Consider the following 19,814-nt stretch of genomic DNA (forward strand, 5'->3'; position numbering starts at 1 on the left):
AATAAGAAAGTCAGAGACAGATGGAAGACGATGATGAGGCCGGGCGGCGTGCACGGGGGAGGGAGGAGCAGAGACCCTACTCAAGCTGGTCTGGGGAGGGGCACACTCAGCTGAGACCCACTCGACGACAAGGGGCCAGCCAGGCAAAGTCTGGAGGCAAGTGCATGGAGGCAGGAGCCAGGCTGGCGTGTGTCCCCTGTGGCTGCAGGGGTGGGGTGGGAAGAAGTGAGGGAAGGGGCAGATGGGGAGCAAATACAGCAACCCCCTGCTGCGGCTCAGTTGTGCCGCCCGGACAGCACGGTGATGCCCTCACCGGACTACACGTTTTGGTCATTGGATGTGGACCTGACATTTTTAACCTCTGCAGAGTGGTCCGCAGTACGGCCATCCCTCTCCTGGTGAACATTGTGGTCGTTTCTGCCAGTGCAGACAATGCCACAATAAACATCCCGGGGCACATAGTGGGGGCTTTATGACTTTAAGTGGACTCCGAGACGCGAGACTGTAGGGAGAGGGCATGCCATGTTAAATACGAATGGACAGTTCCGGAACTCAGAAAGTCTGTCACAATTTCGCATGGGCCAGCCCCGTGTGACTGTCTCACTCCCCACGCCCCACTGCCCTGGGCAGTGTCGTTCTGGGCGTTTCTGAAGCTGCTGGAGGGAGAGCCTCACTGTTGCTTTAGCCGGCGTCTTCCTGATGACAAGGGCAGCTGAGCATCTCATCTGCCAGCAGCGTGGACCTGATGGGCCGGCTGGGGCTCCCGGCAGAGAGCGGGGAGCAAACTGTCGCCTCCAAGCTGGGGGTGGGGGTCAGAGTCCCAGAAGGAGAGCGGGTCCTATCCTATTGGGTGCAAAACCAGACGTGTGTGTCCCACAGGACCAGCCAATGAACCAGCCGTGCCTCCGCCCAAAACCTCTTCCCACGGAGGCGGAAATGGAGCATGACGCTCCAAAGCCGTGAACTTCCTGTTTCCTGCTGGGGTCTGAGCGTCTGGATGGTGCTGTCAGCTATTGGATCGGGCCCAGCAAGGGGTTTGCTGAAAATCGAGCCCCAGACATCATTCTCAGGTTCCAGAGGACCCTGGAGTTTGAGCATCAGAATGTGGAAAATGAGCTACAAAACGAGAATGAGGCTGGAGAGGCTCCATGGGCTCGAGGCTCACAGGTGGGGACGAGCCCACGTGCACGGAGGCCAGGTAACGGGAGGGCAGGGAGAGGAGGAGATGACAGAAGATTAACTGTCACTGTGAGAGTTCCTTATTAATCCCAGATGATCAGTTGTTCATTAACACAAAATAAGCCTCAGATCATCTGTATTCAAATGGACTAATCTTGATTATGAGAACAAATTCTGGTCCTGAATATTTTTTCCTTTTTCTTTGAATCATAAAACATAATGTGTTAAGTTTAGTTAATCGAAAATGTTTTATAGACCTGGGTCAAATTTCTGGGGTTGGCACTGCGCACTGTGGCATCCAGGTCAGAGACTGTCACTCTGCTCCCGGCGATGCCCACCTGCAGGCGGACAAGCAGCAATTGGGAATCTTGAAGGTAACAGGAGGGTCCCAATCAAGTCAAGATTTTAAAAATGAAATGAGAAGCAGTCTTGCCCTGCCTCACCCTGCAGTCTTCCTGGAGATGCACGAGTGCTCAGTGGTCAGGGATGAGAGGGAAGAGCAGCCCAGCAGGCAACGCTCCCCAGGAACACAGCAGAGCCAGGCTGTGGAGTCTGGGACGGTGGGGCGAGGGGCTAGTTATTTCCCTTTGGCTCATTCACCAAAAGCGGTAGCTTTCTCAGCAATTTTTTTCTTTTTCTTTTCTTTTTTTTTTTTTTGAGGAATATTAGCCCTGAGTTAACATCTGCTGCCAAACCTCCTCTTTTTGCTGAGGAAGACTGGCCCTGAGCTAACATCTGTGCCCATCTTTCTCTACTTTATATGTGGGATGCCTGCCACAGCATGGCTCACCAAGCAGTGCCATGTCCGCACCTGGGATCCGAACTGGTGAATCCCCAGGCTGCTGAAGCAGAACGTACGAACTTAACCTCCGTGCCACCGGGCTGGCCATCAACAATTTTTGAAGATGACGTATTTGCATGAGCGAGGTGATGAATATGTGTTATGACACTGGTGCTGATCCACACAAAACACCACAGAGAGGGGGTGGCCGCGGTCACGCCCGGGCACTGGCGGACGCCACAACACTGACATGCACGTGATTAGCGAACGGGGAGGGATCACCACACGCAGGAGGGGATGTGTCCCACCCGAATGCCAGCGGACCCCTGCTGAGACGCACAGTGTGGAGGGAGCCACGGTGACAAGGCCCCAGTCCCCAGGGTCTCAGCATCCCGGAGAACACCACCTCACGGCGGTGCTCCATGAACGCCACTTCCCCGTCACCCTGCTCCCCATCCCGCGTCTTCCCTCTGCGGCTACAAGGCCCTGGCAGAGACCCCCAGGAGGCAGTGCTGTCCCACCACGCAGCTGTCCGCATCCAGGTCAGAGCTGTGAGCTGCCAAGCTGTGACGACCAATGTCAGCCGCTCTGAGCGTGTGCTGACTCTCCTCACGTTCTCTGAAGACGGCACCCAGGTCGGGCTCCCTGCCCAGGCCGGCCATCGTGGCACAGATGTCGGTTGCGGGAGAACCCAGAGGTGGGGCATTTACCGCCTGCCTCCCCCGGCGTGTCACACTTGTGGCAGCGGCTTTAGGGCTGTGGTACTGGTTTCCTGGGGCTGCTGGGACAAGAGTACCACTAAGTGGGGGCTTAAACCAACAGACGTTCATCCTCTCGCAGTTCTGGAGCCAGAAGTCTGGAATCAATCGAGGTTCGGGCAGGCCATGCTCCCTCCCAAGGCCCCGGGAGGCTCCCTCCCGCCTCTCCCAGCCTCTGCCGGTTGCCAGCGATCCTCGGCTCGTGGCAGCGTGACTCCAGTCTCTGCCTCCACCATCTCGTAGCCTTCGTCCCTGCGCGTCTGTGTCACTGTCCTTGTCTGAGAAGGGCACCAGGTGCTGGCAAGGGCCCACCGTAATCCAGCAGAACCTCATGTAACTTGATTTCATCTGCAGAGACTGTTTCCAGATAAGGCCTCACTCACAAGTTCTGAGAGGACGTGCATTTGGGGGGACACGGTTCACCCCACCGCAGCTGCCCAGTGGCTTCTCCACGGCTGCCGTTCCCACTGGGCTCCAGGAACGGCTCTCAGGGCGGTGGAAGCTGCCTGCGACTGCGGTCTCTCTCTGCTTCGCCACCCGCGCCAGTTCCGCCAGCCCGCATCTCTGTCAACGTCTCTGAATTGAGCTTTCTTAAGTCAAACTCCGGGAGGGTAGCACTCCCCCTGCCAGGACCCTAATCCTGTCCTAAAACAGAGTCTCTGTTCCGTCTGACACACAGAACCACCCCATGGGTCCTGAGCAGGTGACACGGACGAGAGGGGCTGCAGGCGCTTCATCGCACACGGAAACCGAAGCATCTGGGGCTGCGTCTGCTTCTCCCTGGAGCCGGTGAGCGCGAGGATCGCAGGTGCCCCGCACGTCCGGAGCCGGGAGCTCACGTGAAAGACATTTCCACTTTTTCGCAGTGTTTGAGACTGAGAAGCTGGAGAAAACAATCGTTTGGTTTACTCGGTTTTATCACAAGTTAGACACTGTGTGAAGCGTGGAGGTGTGGCGCTCGGTGCGGGGACGTCTTCATCTGACAGTCACCAGCCTGGCCCAGCAGATGCTGGAAACATGAACTCTCCGGCAGTGCGTCCTCTCGGAGACTCGCGGTCTGCGCCAGAAAGAAGCGGCCTTGATCTGTGGCTGCGTTTCTGCAGAAGCACCTGTGAGCCCCAGAGGACACATCCTTCTCGACCAGCATCCTCGGCCTCAGGCCTTCACCTGCTCGATTCCTCTCCACGACGGCAGAAAGTGTCTGCAGTGACAGGCCAGGTCACCATCACGCAGCCTCTTGCTCGCTCACTCGCTCACTCATTCACTCAATCATCCAGCAGCATTACTCAGTGTCTACCATACCCCAGATCTTGTCCTAGTCACTAAAACAGACAGAGTCTCTCTCAAGGATGCTGCATTTTGGTAGGGAAAACAAACAACACACAAGTAAACAATTAAAACAAGCAAGGTGAGTTTCCTCGGAAGGAACTGGAACACGGTGATGTGATGGTGACGGGCAGGGCGGCAGCCCCTTAGCTAAGATGGTGAGTCAGGCATGGTAGTGGAGTGACACGAAACCGAGACCTAACCGACCAGGAGTCAGAAATACAAGGCGCGAGGGAAACTGCATTCCAGGTGGAAGACACAGCGAGTACAAAGGCCCTGGGGTGGAACCAAGTGCAGTAGGTATGTTCCAGAAAGACAGAGAGCTGGGCCCAGGGTGCAGAGGGGTCACGGCAGGAGCCAGTGGTGAAGGGCCAGGTGGGCCAGAGCATGAGGGTCCTGCCGTAGAGTTTGGATTTTAACGTCTGCGTGATAAGAAGCTGTTGCAGGTGTGAGCAGCACAGGGACACGATGCGATTGTCGTCTTCTCAAGGCGGCTGTGGTGCTGCCTGAGGATGGGCTCTAGGGGACAATCGTCTTCGGAAGGACGCACCTGAAGCCCGGTGCAGAGCTGAGGCCTCACGCTCTTGCCTATTGTAAGCAGGGAGTGTGGCAGACTTTAGAATTTCCTGTGTCTGTCACTCATTCATTTGGCCCACAAGCCTTTCTTGTATGGTTTCTCCACGCCAGGCTGGGCACTGGGGATACGCTGATGAGCAAAAAAAATACAGAACCTGTCTGCACAATGCTCATAGTCTCCTGGAGGGTGATCAGAACAAAGTGATCCAGACAGCAGACACAGCAAGTGCAAAGGCCCTGGGGTGGATGGAGCACACCCACAAGAAGAGCTGAAAGGAGGCCAGGGTGGCTGAGAGCCAGGAGGAGACTTGGCCTCCAAGACATTAAGTGATCTGGCTCCTCTTTGTCTCCCTGAACTCATCCTCTAACTTTCTGTCCCCATGTTCATTCTATTTCTGCAGCTCTGGCCTCCTCACTGGCCTCAAACATGTCAGCACCCACACCTGTCTCAGACCTTCGCACTTGCTGTTCCCTTTGCTGGAACATTCTCTCCCCAGATTGTGCATGGCTCCCTCCCTCCCTTCACCCAGGTCTCTGTCCGAATGTGACATTGTCAGTGAGGCCCTCCCTGACCCCTGGATGGAAAGAGCACCCATTTTCATCACGCTCCATCTCCCCACCCTCGTCACCACCTGACACGTGAATCTGTGTATTAACTCTGCCAGCATCAGGGCATGGGGTCAGGTCACTTTCTCCAGCACCTGCAAAGTGTTTGACACATATTAGGTCTCAATAAATGTTTGTTGAATGAATGAGTGTGTCTTAGGTGTAGGTTCAATCGGGTTTTTCAGCAGGGGAGTTACCGTGGGCCTTGGAGGGTCTGCAGGAAGCCAGGCCAAGGCCTCTGGGAACCTGTTTCCTCCGACAATCAGGATGGATGGTTTTTCCTGGCTGTGCAAGTACAGAGTTACTCGGCAGCCCCCAGGACCATGAGGAAGGCCTCCGAAGAGAACCACGTGTCGGTGGACTCGTGACTGACACAAGCGGTAACAGACCATGAGAGAAAAGTCATACATTGTCTTCAGCTAAGCTGAACTATTGGGACTAAGATGAGTGCCTCAGCAGAGATATCTGGAAACAGGAAAGCCGTGCACGCTGGCTCAGCTCTAGCTCTGTGATTACACCATTAACACAGGACGAGCATCCGTAACTCCCTGCGTGCCGTGTCCCTCTGCCCCCAGTCACTTTAAGGACCTTGAAGATGGGGTCAGGTAGGAGGGTCAACTGTGACCACCAGCTGTTCGGACGACAGGCCACCGTGATCGCCATCTGAGGTCATGCTCCAACCCCGTGGGTGGCTCCCACCTTACGCATCGTCTGACGACGGAAGGAAGCCCCTTCTCGATGCTGAGCCGGGCGGTTCCCAGAGCAAGGCCCGAGGGCTCTTCCGCACCAAGGACCCTGCGGTCACAGCACCTCCGGGACCCCTATCTGCCCATCGCTAACGTTCTGCATCCCAGCAAATGACAAAATTTCTCACCCCAAAAGTTACACCAAACCCTTGCTGTGGTCCTTAACTCCTCCCTGTCTGTCAGACCCCACGCCCACTCCATCTGTAAATCCTGTGGATTCTACCTTGAAAACACACCGGAAGCTGATGCTCGCTCTTCTCTCTCCTCCCTCCTTGGCTGAAGCTGCCCTGCTCTCATCTCTGGAGCATCACTCCCAACCCACCTCCCTGCTTCCACTCCTGCCTCTCAGGTTTCTTTCTGTGTGGCCACAGGAGTGACCCTTTACAAGTGAAAAACATGTCACTCATCGCCTCTCCACCGTCCGGCAGCATCTGTGGTGAACTGATTGCAAGCTATCCCCAATTCTCAATCCGTCCTGCGCCCACAGGCTGGGGAAGGCAACCGCACAGCTCCTGCAAGCGGGAGACAGTCTGTTCCTCCCGCTCTTGAAACCGGGCCAGCCTGAGACTCGCTTTGGCGGATGGAATGCCACGGAAGTGACTTGTGCCATCCTGGCCCAGTCCTCACGAGGTCTCACGTGCATCTGCTCCTCTCAGGGCCTGTTGTGCCATGACTAGAAGTCTTAGACAGCCTGCTGGGAGGTGGAACAGCAAGGGACAGAGCCAGTCGCCCTGCAAAACCCTCCGACATCAGCAAGAGCCGGTCGGCTGCCTGAGCCCCAGCCTAGAGACAGTGCCCAGCCAAGATGACAAGTGCCACTTGGCCAACCCACAGACTCGCGAGCAACACAGAAACAAAGTGTTATCGTTGTTAGCCACCAGGCTTCTTACACAGCAGTATTGGGATAACAGGTAACTGATACAATATCTGATGACAGTTAGAACAAATTCCAAAATTCTCAGAATTCTGCTTTGCCCTGAAAGACCCTACGCAAGCTAGCCCCAGCCCGGGTTCCATTTCTCACCCCTGCCCTCCCTGACTGCTCACCAGCTACCTCGCTGGTCCCTGAGCACACACCCAGTGTCCTCCAGCTCAGGCTCCTCGCTCTGCCCACCTGCCTGGGTTCTCCTCCCTGCGTGGGGACCAGCCCCTCCCTCTCTCCACAAGGGAGCACTCCCTCTGCCCCACTGCTACGTCTGAGAGGCCCCCGCTACCCTCCCGAGGTGTCCCCACATCCCTCCTACTCCTTCACTCTACTCTGCTTTTCTTCAAAGCCCTTGTCAGTGCCTGACACCATATTCCACCTGCAGTAGGCTTTTCTCATTGACTCTCCCAGCAGCATGTCCGGGTCTACTTTGCTGAGTGCAACATCCCTGGTGCCTGGAACTGGGCCTGGTACATAGTCAGCGCTCAATCTACACTTGAATGAATGAATGAATGAATGAATGAACAAATTGCCATGGGCCAGGGATACCCCCCGCACGTCCTGACTGTGCAGACCGCTGCTGAGGTGCACGGATATTTCCCTCTCCCTCCAGAAGGATGCCGGTGGTGAGGCAGTTCCTGGCAAGACAAGGCGGATGAGCAGGGGGCCCCCGCCCCATCTCACTTTGCTCAGACTCCGATGCTCTTCCACTCCTTGGCATTTTCAATTCCACTGACCAGGAACGGGTCAGGAATATGGCTTTTTCTATTCTCCAGTTTCCACTGTGAGGAACTCTTCCCGGGGTCTTCCTCTGCGTGGCAATCTGGCTTCAGCGATTCTCCCCAATTTTCCTTGCAAGCCACGTGCCTTATTCGCTTGTCTTCCCCAGAGACAATCCCAAAGACAGACACACAGGAAAGTTGGCCCTCAAGTGCCATGAAAATGCTCCTGGAGAGTTTCCGCTCTGTTATCCTGGATCGTCCAACATCACTTTCCAGGTAAAACCATGTTCGGCCCTCCAGGCTACGTTTTCTGGGGGAAACAGCAAGCTCCCTCGTCTTACGAAGTGAGAATTACATCATCGCTCATATATCCTTTTATGTCCAGGCTGCTGGGACACTCAGGCCAGATGAGAACCTTAGGTAGCGATGTCTATCCTCCAAGCCAGCATTTTGGAGTCCCCTTTCTCTTTATCTGAATTTCCTACTTCCATTCACATCATTGGAGCACGTGATTATACGGGACAATTTTGATGATTTGACCACATCCTTGGAAAGATGATAAAAACACATACATAGATGATGAATTCATCAGTTATTATTTTTAAAAGTATAAAAACGAGGAGGATTCAGATCAGGTTAAATGTTACTGGCTTGGTTCATGCTGGGAGTTCTAGTCAGTTTCCGTATTATTCTAGATGGATTGTCTTAGAAAATGTCACCAATTTCAATATGTGTTTCACTAAAAGCTTTTATATTTTCAAGGGAAAAGATATCTTCCATTCTCAATTCAGTAGAAGCCAGTGACGCATGTGGTCTGGGAGAGTCCCCGGCTCCCCACCCTAGCAGTCAGCGTCTCTGCTCCTCCCATGTGAAGGCTCGGGGTCGGGAGCAGGGCCATTGGTCCAGGTTCGGCCTCAGATGCGTGGAGATCGGAGTCCCGCGTGGCCTCGCATCCTCCCCAACGGCCTCTGAGCCTGGTGGCGTCCCCTCTGGCTCCCGGTAAGTCAGGTTGCCTGGAACCAGCGTGGGTTCTCATTCAGACCAAAATCGCTGACACAGAAGACCAAGCACGACACTCGGGATCCTGTGGAGGAGTCCAGGCCACTTCTGGAAACCCAAGGTCATCCTTCTCCTCAAGTGCGCAGGAGGGCAGGGCTGGGCCTCGGAGGCTCTCCACGTCAAGCCCGCTGCATCTCGGTCCAACACACACTCACCGCCCCCTCCGTCATCACCACTGCCGGGCTCCGCTGCTCAGGGAAAAAAGGCCACTTTTGAACAGCCCTTTATTATTATGACAAAAATGCCAGCAGAACTGCATGAAAGTCGCTGTGCTTTTCAGTCGGTATCAGCTGAGGCGATGCTTTCAAAACATGTAGTTACCCCGCGGGAGGGGACTCTTGGAGAGCCGCGAGCGTTAGCAGGTCCTGTCCAAGGGCACAGGGATGCCATCCACGCCTGCAGGGGACGGTCACCTCCCCGTCTTTCCCTCCTTCTCTCAGTCACAAAGGCTCTCGCGGGACCCGGTGTGGGAAATGGGCAGATCACAGAAGGTTTTGCAAATTCGCAACACAAGCACTTTCCTTCCTCTGCAACAGAAGCGCCCCTTGGAAAGGACGAGGCTCCTTTCATCTCCACTTCTCCCCTCTCCCCTTTTTTCACAGAGCAGAAGTCCTTTAAGAAAGAGGTCATTTGCTTCCAGCAAGGCCCCCTCCCAGCTGGCCTGGTCCCGGCCGGTCCTGCAATGCAGGCTCCTGAGGGTCTGCACCTTGGCCTCTGAGCCCACCATCCACTCACTCGTCAAGATCGTCTCGAGAGAAGAACTGTCTGGAGCGAGTATTGAGGGCCTGGCTTTGTTCCAGGCCTGGGACTGGAGCAGGAAGGGAACGGCGCAGTGCGAGCGAGTCGGCCGAGAGCAAAGGACACGAGCCGAGAGGGCGGGAGTGGCCCGGTCTGGGCTTCAGGCTTTGGGTAAGTGAGCTGGGGGGGTTGTGAGGAGGGTTTGGGGCTGACATTGGGACCTGATTCCCATTTGAACAGTACTGCCCTGGCTGTCACATGATCAACAGCCCAAAATATGTGGTGCCCGCTGGAGACCAAGGGGAGGCAGGTGCCAGAACCCTGGCCCCATAATGCTGTCACTGTCCCTACGGGGACCTCATAGCCGTTAACTCCTCCCATTCAGGCTGCTCTCCAGACGACCGTGTCCACTGACGGCCACTCACAGGCTGCCTGCCCAGCTAACGTCCTGCTGCCCCAGGAGAACATTATTGGTTCTAGAACCAGGCAGCTGGGGCCCCTGTCCCATGGGGCCAGAGGGACGTGCCATCCAGATCCTGTACTCTCCTCTCCTAGACCACAACCAGCTACCCAGACCCTGGAACTCCCTGAACCAAAGTCCCCAAGCTCACCCCAGGTCCCGCACAGGCTCCTCCCCATGGACCCCCTCAAGGGCACATGACACCCAGACGGGAGGGCAGCGAGGAACGGATGTTTGCACGGCGCGATGGATGGAACCCGGACATCAGTCTGCGGTGTCCACCGCGTGTGGGGCCCTAGTGCTGAGGCTCAAAGCCGAGGTCGGACAGAAAGGGCAGCGGGCCCCAAAGTGCCAGGCGGAGCCCACGGCCCTTCAACCTCTCCAGTGGGAGGGAAGACGGGCCCAACCGATGGCAGGCAGGCCGGGGACACAGAGGCGTGGAGGTGAGAACCACACCCCAAGCTTGGTTCACATTCAGGGCCGGCAGTGCGACAACAGGGCGCCTTGATTTTTAAATTGAGATATAATTCACATACCACGAAATGCACCCTCTTAAAGCATAGAGTTCAGTGGTTTTAAGATAATCGAAGGCTTTGCAACCGTCACAGTATCTGGTTCCAGAACATGTTCATCACCCTCCAAAGAAACCCAGTACCCCCCAGCAGTCACCGCCCACTGCCCGCCTCGCCCCAGTCCTGCCAACACCAATCTGCCTCCCCTGAGAGCTCCGGCAGCTTCCCAGACGTCACAGACGGAGCTGAAACCACCGCCGAGGAAGGCGGGCCGGTGGGCACATCGCTCCGTGTTCCGTGCTTGCGAAACGCAAGGATTACAGTCATGCAGGGACTAGATCGCAGGACTGGAGGCAATTATTATTTTATTCTTTGTGTTTAAAAAATTTTCCCACAAAGAGAATCCAATAAAAATTTAACGCTCAAAAAAAAAAGGCAAAGAATTCAATCAGCTTAACTCAGTGACATCAATAGCCAATCAACCCACCCATTAAATATTGAAGGCGACCCAGCTCACCGGGCGTGCATGAGGGGGACCCAATTACCTCGCCCTGATAAAACAATTTTCTGACTTAGCTATTCTCTTTATCATAAAGGTTATTAAACATCTGAGCAGCAGCTTAAAATTCATGAAGTTTGAAAAACCAATGTAGACACCTCGGGTCTTCCGCTCCAGCAGGCTGATTTCCATTCGGGAGGCTGCCTGGCACCTCTCGCCCAGCTGTGTTTAACATCCCAAGAAATGGAAATGCCTAATTGGCTTCATGGGTTCGCTTTCCGAAACATTTGAATTTTGTTATTTATCACTTTTTATACCATAAAAAGGGTAGAAACAGCCCCCGGAGCCCAGAATTTGGATGACGGCTTCTGGAGGAGTGTCAACCACCTTCTCTGGAACCTGGGTCCCCTTCCTCACGCCGACCCCGAGAGGAGCAGCGGGGCCCATCCTACCTTTAGGACCTGTTCTAGGTTCTCCAGCTTGGCTTGGAGCTGGTGTTTCTCCTTCACGGCCAAATCGCGTTCTCTGGTCACTACGGTGAGCGCGTGGCTGAGCCGAGCATACTCCGCCTTCACCTACAGGAGGCAAGGATGGAGAGAAGGAAGCTGTTTATGACATGGCTAACGGCTGCAGGGGCACCTGTCCCCAGCCAGCGTCTCTCACCTCCTCTTTCATTTCTCTTTGGAGAGCCTTCCCCTCCCTGGTCCTCAGACATGGACTTCACGGTGAGTCCACTCTTGCTGGGGTAAACGCATGTGACCGAGGGCTGGCCACTCATCCCCCTCAACCCACCACAGCCAGAGAGATTGGTTCAGAACTTGGGATGTGACCCAGGCCTGGCCAATCAGAGCAACCCCATCCCCTGAATATAGTGATTGGCTGGGGAGGGGCACGTGACCCAGTTGCATCCATGGAGAACGAGATATTAGACTTGCCACTGGACTTGGAAAGTTGAGGACAAATGGCTGGAGCTACAGCACCATTTGCCATCCTAAGGGAATAACCCATGTGAGAACAGAGCCAACAAAATGGATATTACCAAGAGATGCAGAGGGAGAAGCAGGATGCTGATGACATAATTTGAGCACCTGGATCAAGCTGTGCCTGAAGCTAATGTTTTCCTTTCCATTTACTTGGGACAATAGATTCCCTTTGCTTGCTTACACTAATTTAAATGGTTTTCTGCCCCTTTGAACTAAAAGTCTTAATGAATACAAAAGTGTTACCCAAATTGTCCAAGATACTAATTCTTTTGTCTAAAAATTTCACCCCCGTCTTAAAAGTGAACAAAATGGCAACAAGGCTCCGTGTGGATTACAATGACGATGCTCCTCAGAACCGCATCCAATCTCAGACCACAGCCCCCAGGGCCGTGTTTGGAACTTGTCTGGGAGGGACCACTTCCTCTCAACCCTCCTACGGCTTCTTTGAAACAGACGAGGGCCTGCCTGCGATGGGAAGCGTTCCGCGGCTCATTCCCGTTCCATCTCACGGTGAGGCTCGTTTTAACCCAGCTGCGGGCGTACCACTTCTTTCCCTCCTCGAATGTTACAGCACGAATTACGGCTTCAGTAACAGACTGTCACAAAGTCGTGTTCGTCAGCTACAAAAGAGGTCCTTTCTGCTTCACTCTACGTACCGACTATTCATTTAACCTGACAATTTCTGCGGCCCCAAAAGAAAGGCAGGCGCCCGCCCGGCATTCCTAAATGGAACGGGGTCAGGGCAGCTGCTCTTAAGAGGTTGCGGAGGGATCTGACTCGCAGGAGTATTTTAATGCCATTTTGCTACCGCGATGCCGCAGGCGAGGCACTTGGAAAAATCCAGATGCTCCAGGTGAAAATGTCACGGCCTGTTTGAAGCGAACGGTACTCGCATCTGAACCTGGACACCGGGGCACAGGTGCAGAGCGCCATCACGTCTCACATTCTAACTGGTCAAGAAAACTAGGCTTAGGGCGTCCACGTTCGAACGCCCCAAGTCCAGTGCACACAGTAGGTGGTGTAAGCTTTCCGAGATACAGATCAGAGGGTGCCACCCTTGACTGAAGCCTCCCGTGGCTGCTACAGAAATTAGAATGAAATTCAAACTCCTGGAGTGGCCTGCGGCATCTGGCCCCCCCGCCTCTCTTGATCTGAACTGCTACCTGTCACCCCCATTCACCATGCCCAGGCCACCCTGGCCTTCTTTTTGTCCCTTAAACAAGCCAAGCTCATTCCCACCCCAGGGCTTTTGCACGTGGTATTTCCAATGCAGCACATACCTACCTACCTCCCACTCCACCCCCAATCTTTGCGGGTCTGGCTCCTTCTCATCAACTATGTTACCTAACCCACTTTAGGAAACAAATCCTCCTCACCACCTGTTCCACTCCTTCCCTCACCACTTTGCCAAGCTTTATTTCCCATGGGCATCTATCGCCATCTGAAATTATCCTGTGAGCTGCTTACGTTTCTCTTGTGGTCGCTCCCAGTTAGAACGTAAGTTCCAATTGGACAGGAGTTTTCTTTTGCAACTCAACTCTCTATCATCAGAGTCTAGAGGAGTCAGGGGTCCAGGAACGTTTTTGACGGAGTGGAAAAAGCATCGAGGGAAGCCGGGGAGTGGAAAGCTGGCCTGCATTCCTGGTAGATTATTTACATTGGTCCTTCGGGATCCACTCTCCACCGGCATCCATCTGCCCTGGGCCTCAGGAGGCCGATCTCTGGAACAATCCAGCTCCTAATTAGGTTTGGCCAGCAGGAGAGACCAGCTGGAAATCCGGGCGCGGGCAAGAGCGCGGTCGATGTGAGCTCCCTCCCTCCTTGCCCTGCCTGCAGGGGTCGTCCGTGCAGGAGAGAGCTCACCCCACAGGCCCGAGGCTGCCAACCCCCCAGGGCTGCCGGCAAGTGGCTGGGAGCTGGGGTCTCAGGATGGCCTCACCCTTCCCTTGCTGAAAAGAGGGGCTTGCTGTGTCCAGACTGGCTGCACAGACCTCGTGGTCTGAGCGGGCCACCTGCTCTCCTGCAGGGAGTTGGGAATTCAGGGGGGTGCCAGGCAGAGGTGCCTACGTGACGGCCCCCTGGGCGGGGGTCTCTGGGGGCTTCTCTGGGAGACGACACATCATGGGTGCTGTCGCAGCTGCAGGAATCAAGTTTGTCCTGCGTGGCTCCCCGGGGGGCTCTGGAAGCCTGACCCTGCTCCCCACCCCCAGTGCCATCCCCTTCGCTGGCAGCTCCTGGCATCCTTGTGCTGTCGTAAGTCACAGCCGTGAGCGTGACTGTGTGCTGGGCCCTGAGGGTCCCCCTAGCGCGCCATCCAACCTGGGGGTCGTCTTGGGGACCCCAACACAGTGTCCTTCTACCGCAGCCACGGCTCCAGCCGGGAGGGCCTCTCCCACACGCTCTCCCTGTCCCCCTGGGTGGATCATGGCGCCCTGGCTACTGCTGCCCCAGGCTCCCCTACCCTGCTGGTTCCTGGACCCCACCACACCTGAAACCCTGAAGCTCCCCTCCATACCCAGTGCGAAGGTGTCATTGATTTCCTCCTGGGCGTCTGGTGGGTAAAATCTGTGAAAAAATCTAATGGCAGAGGAGCACAATGACTTGCCTGAAGACCACACGTCAGGAGACGGGTTCCGGACACAGAGGCAGACTCCTGTCGGGTGGCGAGGCCGACCTGGGTCTCAGGTTTTGTGTGCAGAACTCACTGACTTATGGACGTTTATTCATGATCGGGTCCCTTATAAGAGCACGGGGCAGTCAGGAGTCACCCACCGAGGGCACTGCCCAGGGCTTTGGTCAAGAATGGACAATCCCCAAGTGCAGACAGGCCACAGTCCAGCCGTGAAGCTGGAAACTGACCGGCAGGCACAGATCGCTGCCCCACAGGGATGCTGCAAAGCGCGGTTAGGGCAGACGTGGGAGGGTCAGGCCCACCGTCAATCCTGTTTACCTCACAATGTTGCTAATAGGCTGTCCTTCTGTTGTGGGAAATACTGTGTTCATTGCGGTAATTTAACAAAAAACAACAATGTTGGGGAGAAAAACCGAGTTTTCCTGGTCTTAAAGTCAGTGCTTTGAAGGAAAGCAGAAGAGGACGAGGCAGAAAATGCAGAGGCTTCTGGGCAGCCGGAAGGGTCTGGAAGTTGATGGCACTGACTCCTTACTAGACCTCATGACACACCGTGATTGTGGTTTTGCATTTATTTCTTCGACTTAAAATTTCCCATCGTGTCCCCTTTACGTTCATCAGGACAATTAAGGTCATTTCTCTGGTTTGCACCGATGGCAAGAAGGTCTCTTGGAAGGAGGACAGGAGGTAGACAGAGGGACTGGGGTTTTTGGAGACTGAGGTCGGCTGAATGACGGGCCCACAAGGATGTCCACATCCTAACCTGGGAACCTGTGAACACGTGACCCACCCGGCAAAAGGGACCAGCAGGGGTGACTCAGTCAAGGATCTTGAGTTGGGACACGGTCCTGGATTCTCCAGGTGGGACCAGTGTACTGACAAGTGTCCTTGTAAGAGGGAGGCAGGAGAGTCGCAGTGAGAAGAGAGACTCTGAAGACCCTATTCTGCCAGCTTCAGAGATGGAGGAAAGGCCCACAAGCTAAGGAACGCAGGCACCTCTAGAAGCTGGAAGGGGTGAGGACACGGTTCTCTCCCAGAGCCTCCAGAAGGAGCGCAGCCCCGACACCGGGATGCTCGGATTTCTGTCTTAGAATCTCAAAGACCCACCTCTCACGTGAACGATATCTTGTGATCAGCTGCTCTCTTTCCCGAGAAACGAGAGCTCTCTACTGCTGCTGGCCACAGGCTTCAGCCACCGTCGGCTCCCTTAACTTGGTCCACACCTGTGGAAACGGCCCTGAGTTACACTGCCCATCGCTTTTTGGGGTGTGCCGTCTCTCCTGCTGGGACCCAGGTTGACACCCCAAGTGACACGGTTCTCCAATGACAGGCGAGCAGGACCCTCTGGGGAACACCGACCCTACGTGGACACAGTGCTTCGTGAGAGAGGCTTCGGCTGTTCTTCCAGTTGCGGCAAGGATGTCATTCCTGTCACTGTGATCACAAAATCCATGGCCTGGCAGGACGGCGCTGGAGGGGCGGGAACCTGTGTCCTCGTCCGTCTCCAGCAGCTGCCTCTGCCCTGGCTCTGGACTTCTTGTTGCATGAGAACAACTCGCCCCTAGTGTTTCCACCATGGAGCTCCGGTCCCTGTTATATCGCCTGGAAAGATCCCAGCCGAGGAACCCGGAGGAGGGTGTTCTCTCTGCTCTGCTGGGATGCAGGGCTGATGCCTCCACACAGACACCCTCTCGACTTCGGCACAGGGGCCGCTCACAGGGCGGGTGCCTCAGGGCCTTCGCTTCACTGCCCAGCTGGCCCCTCCAGCCCTGATGGTGCCAGGAGCCTCGGTGGAGAGGCCCATTGGCTCATATGTCCCCTGGTCCCCAGCTGCCTGCTGTTGGAGCTCCAAGCTGGTCACTTTCAGGACCGAGGACGCTCCCGTAAAGCCAACCCATGTCCCGGTCACAGTTACACTTGGACTAGAACATTCTCCTGGAAACCGAGCCAGGTATTCACCTTCTAACGAAGAGAGACGTCTTGGAACAGCAAAAAGGACTCGGAGATTTTCACTAAGATATATAAGCTGCCCACCCCCAAAAAAAAAGAAAAAGAAAGTTCCTAGATTTTAAAGTCAGGGGCCCAGACAGGTCCTCATTCGCCCTGATTAAATGGAAAGCTGCGGACAGTCCACTCTCACAAAACTGGTTTTTGACGAAGGAAAAATAGACGATAGTCAGGTGAGCCCGCTGGGCGAGGGCCCCAGGCTTCCAAGCAAAGGTGCTTACCCTGCAAACCAAACATCCACAGGTGTCACCCCTATTGAGCCCATAACTTCCTCACAGTGAGATAAAGAAGAGGGACCCACAGCCAGGGAGCTTCGCGATCATCGTTCACACCAGCGATTCTTAACTGGACCCGGAATGCTGGTCAACAGGGAAGAGGAGTTCATAGGTCGTAGGCTCGAGGTCATGAATTTAACGACCTACACAGTACCTGGCTCCAAACTCAGGGTGCCACCAGGTCTGGCCGGCTGCCCGAGACCCCTCATCACCCACAGACACAGCGACACATTAATTCCCTGGGGCACCGGGTCCAGCCACTCAACTCACATCTGTGTTGAAATACAGATCGTGGTGGCAGCAACTGTGGCACCGGGTGGAAATGCAGCCTGAAACACTTGGCAGCAGTTACTCAGTGAGAAGCTACCTTTGACCTCTGAGCTGCTACAGGAACAGTGCCCAGCTTAGGAGGAGTTTAATGAACCCAGGGGAATAAGAACTTTGAATCATTTTTCTGAAATCCACAAGAAGTCAGGTTTGCAGGCCTCCAGGTCCATCGAACACATCCATTGCACCGAGTCCCGGATCCCTGGCTCGTCGATTTCCTCCCACGGGGCTCCCTGCCCGAGGGAATGCAATCCAATGCTGCAGCCTCAGTAGCAGACTTCGCACTCGAGAGCAAAGCCTTGCCGGGCCGGCTTCAGGGAGGACACTGCCTACACATCGCCTCGCCTCCGTAACTAAGGGTTCTGGTCTCTAATTCTGCCTTCCTGATCAAGGCTACTAGAGGGCAGCCTGCAAACCCAAGCCAGAGTCAGACTGAGAACTGGGAGTTCCCAGACGTCGTTCCGGGACCAGGAGGGGTCCTCGCGTGTCAGAGTCACAGAGCAGGACCCCATGAACCTGGGGGGCCGTAGGCGAAATTTCCTGCCCCTTCCGCCCCAGCTCGGCCCCAGGGACAGCCTCTGGGGAGGCGCCGTTTCTCACGGTGACTCTCCCGCACACAGCCCGCCCATGAAGAAACACGCACAGGGGCGGACAGGCTCTCCTGCGCCCCCTCAGAGCTCTGCCATCGCAGTCTGTGCTGGTGAGTCACTGCCGCCCGCACACACCCTGCAGAGCCCAGGGAAGGCGAGCTCGCTTTCCGGGCCTCAAAGCCTGTGTGAAAGGCCGAGGCGGGGAGGCCGCAGGGGAAACAGTTTCAAACCTTCAGTGAAAAGCTCACATCAGATTCTGTGAGAATCCCATGGAGCAGCGATGCCCATCAGCACAGCTGCAAAGCCAGTCTGGGAAAGGAGATCGGCGCCTCGGCCGGCCACCCGGAGCTAAGAGTCCACCCACCGCCCCAACCAGCACCCGCAGCTCCTCGGCCTCACAAAGCTGGAATCTGTCATCTGAGCAGAAGAGAGAGGCCATCCCAGGGTCAACTCTCCCTACAGTCAGCTCCCACCAGCCCTAGGGTCAGCCTGCATTGGATGCCGGCAAACCACCTTTATTTTACATTTTTATTTCTGTTTAAAGAAAAACACTCCTGGGCTGAGAAGGTCGCTAAGCCTCATTAGGCATTCACCCCTCAGTGAGAGTGTGGTTAGCAGAGTTTTCCCTGCGGGCAGGTTGGAAAGGAAAGAGGACGGAGGGAGTGGGAGCTGGAGGGAATACGGGGAAAGCACTAAATGGAGAGATGCGGATGAACTTACAGCGCATCTTTTAAAAAAATACTGTGGTCAAATACACAGAACATAAAATTTACCATCTTAACCATTTTTAAGTGCACAGTTCAGTGGCATTAAGTACATTCACCTTGTTGTGCAACCATCACCACTGTCCAGCTCCAGAACTTTCCCAAATGAAACTCTGTCCCCATTAAACACTAACTCCCCCCCACCAGCCCCGGGCACCCGCCATGCTGCTTTCTGTCTCTATGAATCTGACTCCTCTAGGGACCTCCTGTGAGTGGAATCATGCCGCAGTTGTCTTTTGCGACTGGCTCATTTCACTTTCCATGACATCCTCAAGGTTCATCCATGTTCTAACATGTGTCAGAATTTCCTTCCTTTTCAGGGTTGAATAATACTCCACTGTGTGGACAGGCCACGTTGGTTTATCTGTTCATCTGCTGATGGACACTTGGGCCGCTTCTGCCTTTTGGCTATTGTGAATAATGCTGCTGTGAATGTGGGCCCACATGTATCTCTTCCAGATCCTGCTTTCATTCTTTTGGACATACACCCAGAAGCGGAAATGCTGGACCATGCAGTACTATTTCTAACTTTTTAAGGAACTGCCATCCTATTTCCTTAGGGGCTGCACCATTTTACATTCCCACCACCAGTGCACAAGGGTTCCCATTTCTCCACATGCAGGTTCTCCACACACGACAGCAAAGGCTCTGCCCCCTTGGGGCTGACTTTCTTGTAGGAGGGACAGACAAACACATAAATGAAGACACGTGACAGACTGAGTGATAGATACAAGCAAATAGCAGCCGGGTGAGGTCACACAGATAGAAGGAGGAGTGATGGGGACGCAGATGGGGCAACCATCTGTGGCTGGAGAGTCTCGCTGAGGAGGTGGCTCTCAAGCTGAGAGAGGAACGGCAAGAAGCTGCCAGCTATCTGAAGACAGAAGTTCTGAGCAGGGGAAACCGTCGAGAGCTGAGACAAGCTTGGTGGTCAGAGGGGCTGCAACTTCATGAGGCACACGTGGAGCAAGACGGCGGCCACGGGGAGGCCTTGCATCTTCATCTGTGGGGGCACTGGAAGGTCTATTCAGAGGAGCAGTGTGACCTCAGGAGGAGCAATGTGTACCACAAGATCACTCTGGCTGCTGCTGGAAAACGACGGTGGGATGACAAGAAGGGAGGTAGACAGGCTAATTCGGAGACTGTTCCAGCATCTGGGCAAGAGAGACTGGCGGCCCGGAGGGTGTGACAGCAGTGGAGCAGGGAGAAGATGGTCTGGGGTCTGCTGGTGCTGACGTCACTTGGGGTGAGTCAGATGTAGGAGTGGGGCAAGGAAGCGTCCAGGATGGCTCCCAGCAGCTCGGCTTGAGCAGTCGGGTAGAACTGCTCACCCGTTTACCAGGATGTGAAAA

At 55.0% G+C, this 19,814-nt stretch overlaps 1 protein-coding gene across 31 annotated transcripts in view; it reads right to left on the reverse strand.

Annotated features, from left to right (window-relative positions):
• Window positions 1-19,814, reverse strand: part of RIMBP2 (RIMS binding protein 2) — a 250,446-nt gene that overhangs the window by 87,799 nt on the left and 142,833 nt on the right. For 29 of the 31 annotated variants that reach the window (XR_011541897.1, XR_011541896.1, XR_011541895.1 and 26 more), the window contains exon 3: window positions 11,340-11,462. Coding sequence is in view for 6 of the 31 variants with exons in the window: in XM_070627318.1 (XP_070483419.1) it covers window positions 11,340-11,462 (123 nt within the window). In the remaining 25 variants the exon portion in view is untranslated. Of the gene's footprint in view, window positions 1-11,339; window positions 11,463-15,606; window positions 17,224-19,814 lie in introns of those variants that run through there. The other 2 variants (XM_070627313.1, XM_070627334.1) reach the window with 2 other exon arrangements.

Source organism: Equus przewalskii, chromosome 7, assembly GCF_037783145.1.
Source record: "Equus przewalskii isolate Varuska chromosome 7, EquPr2, whole genome shotgun sequence".
NCBI classification, from domain to species: Eukaryota; Metazoa; Chordata; class Mammalia; order Perissodactyla; family Equidae; genus Equus; species Equus przewalskii.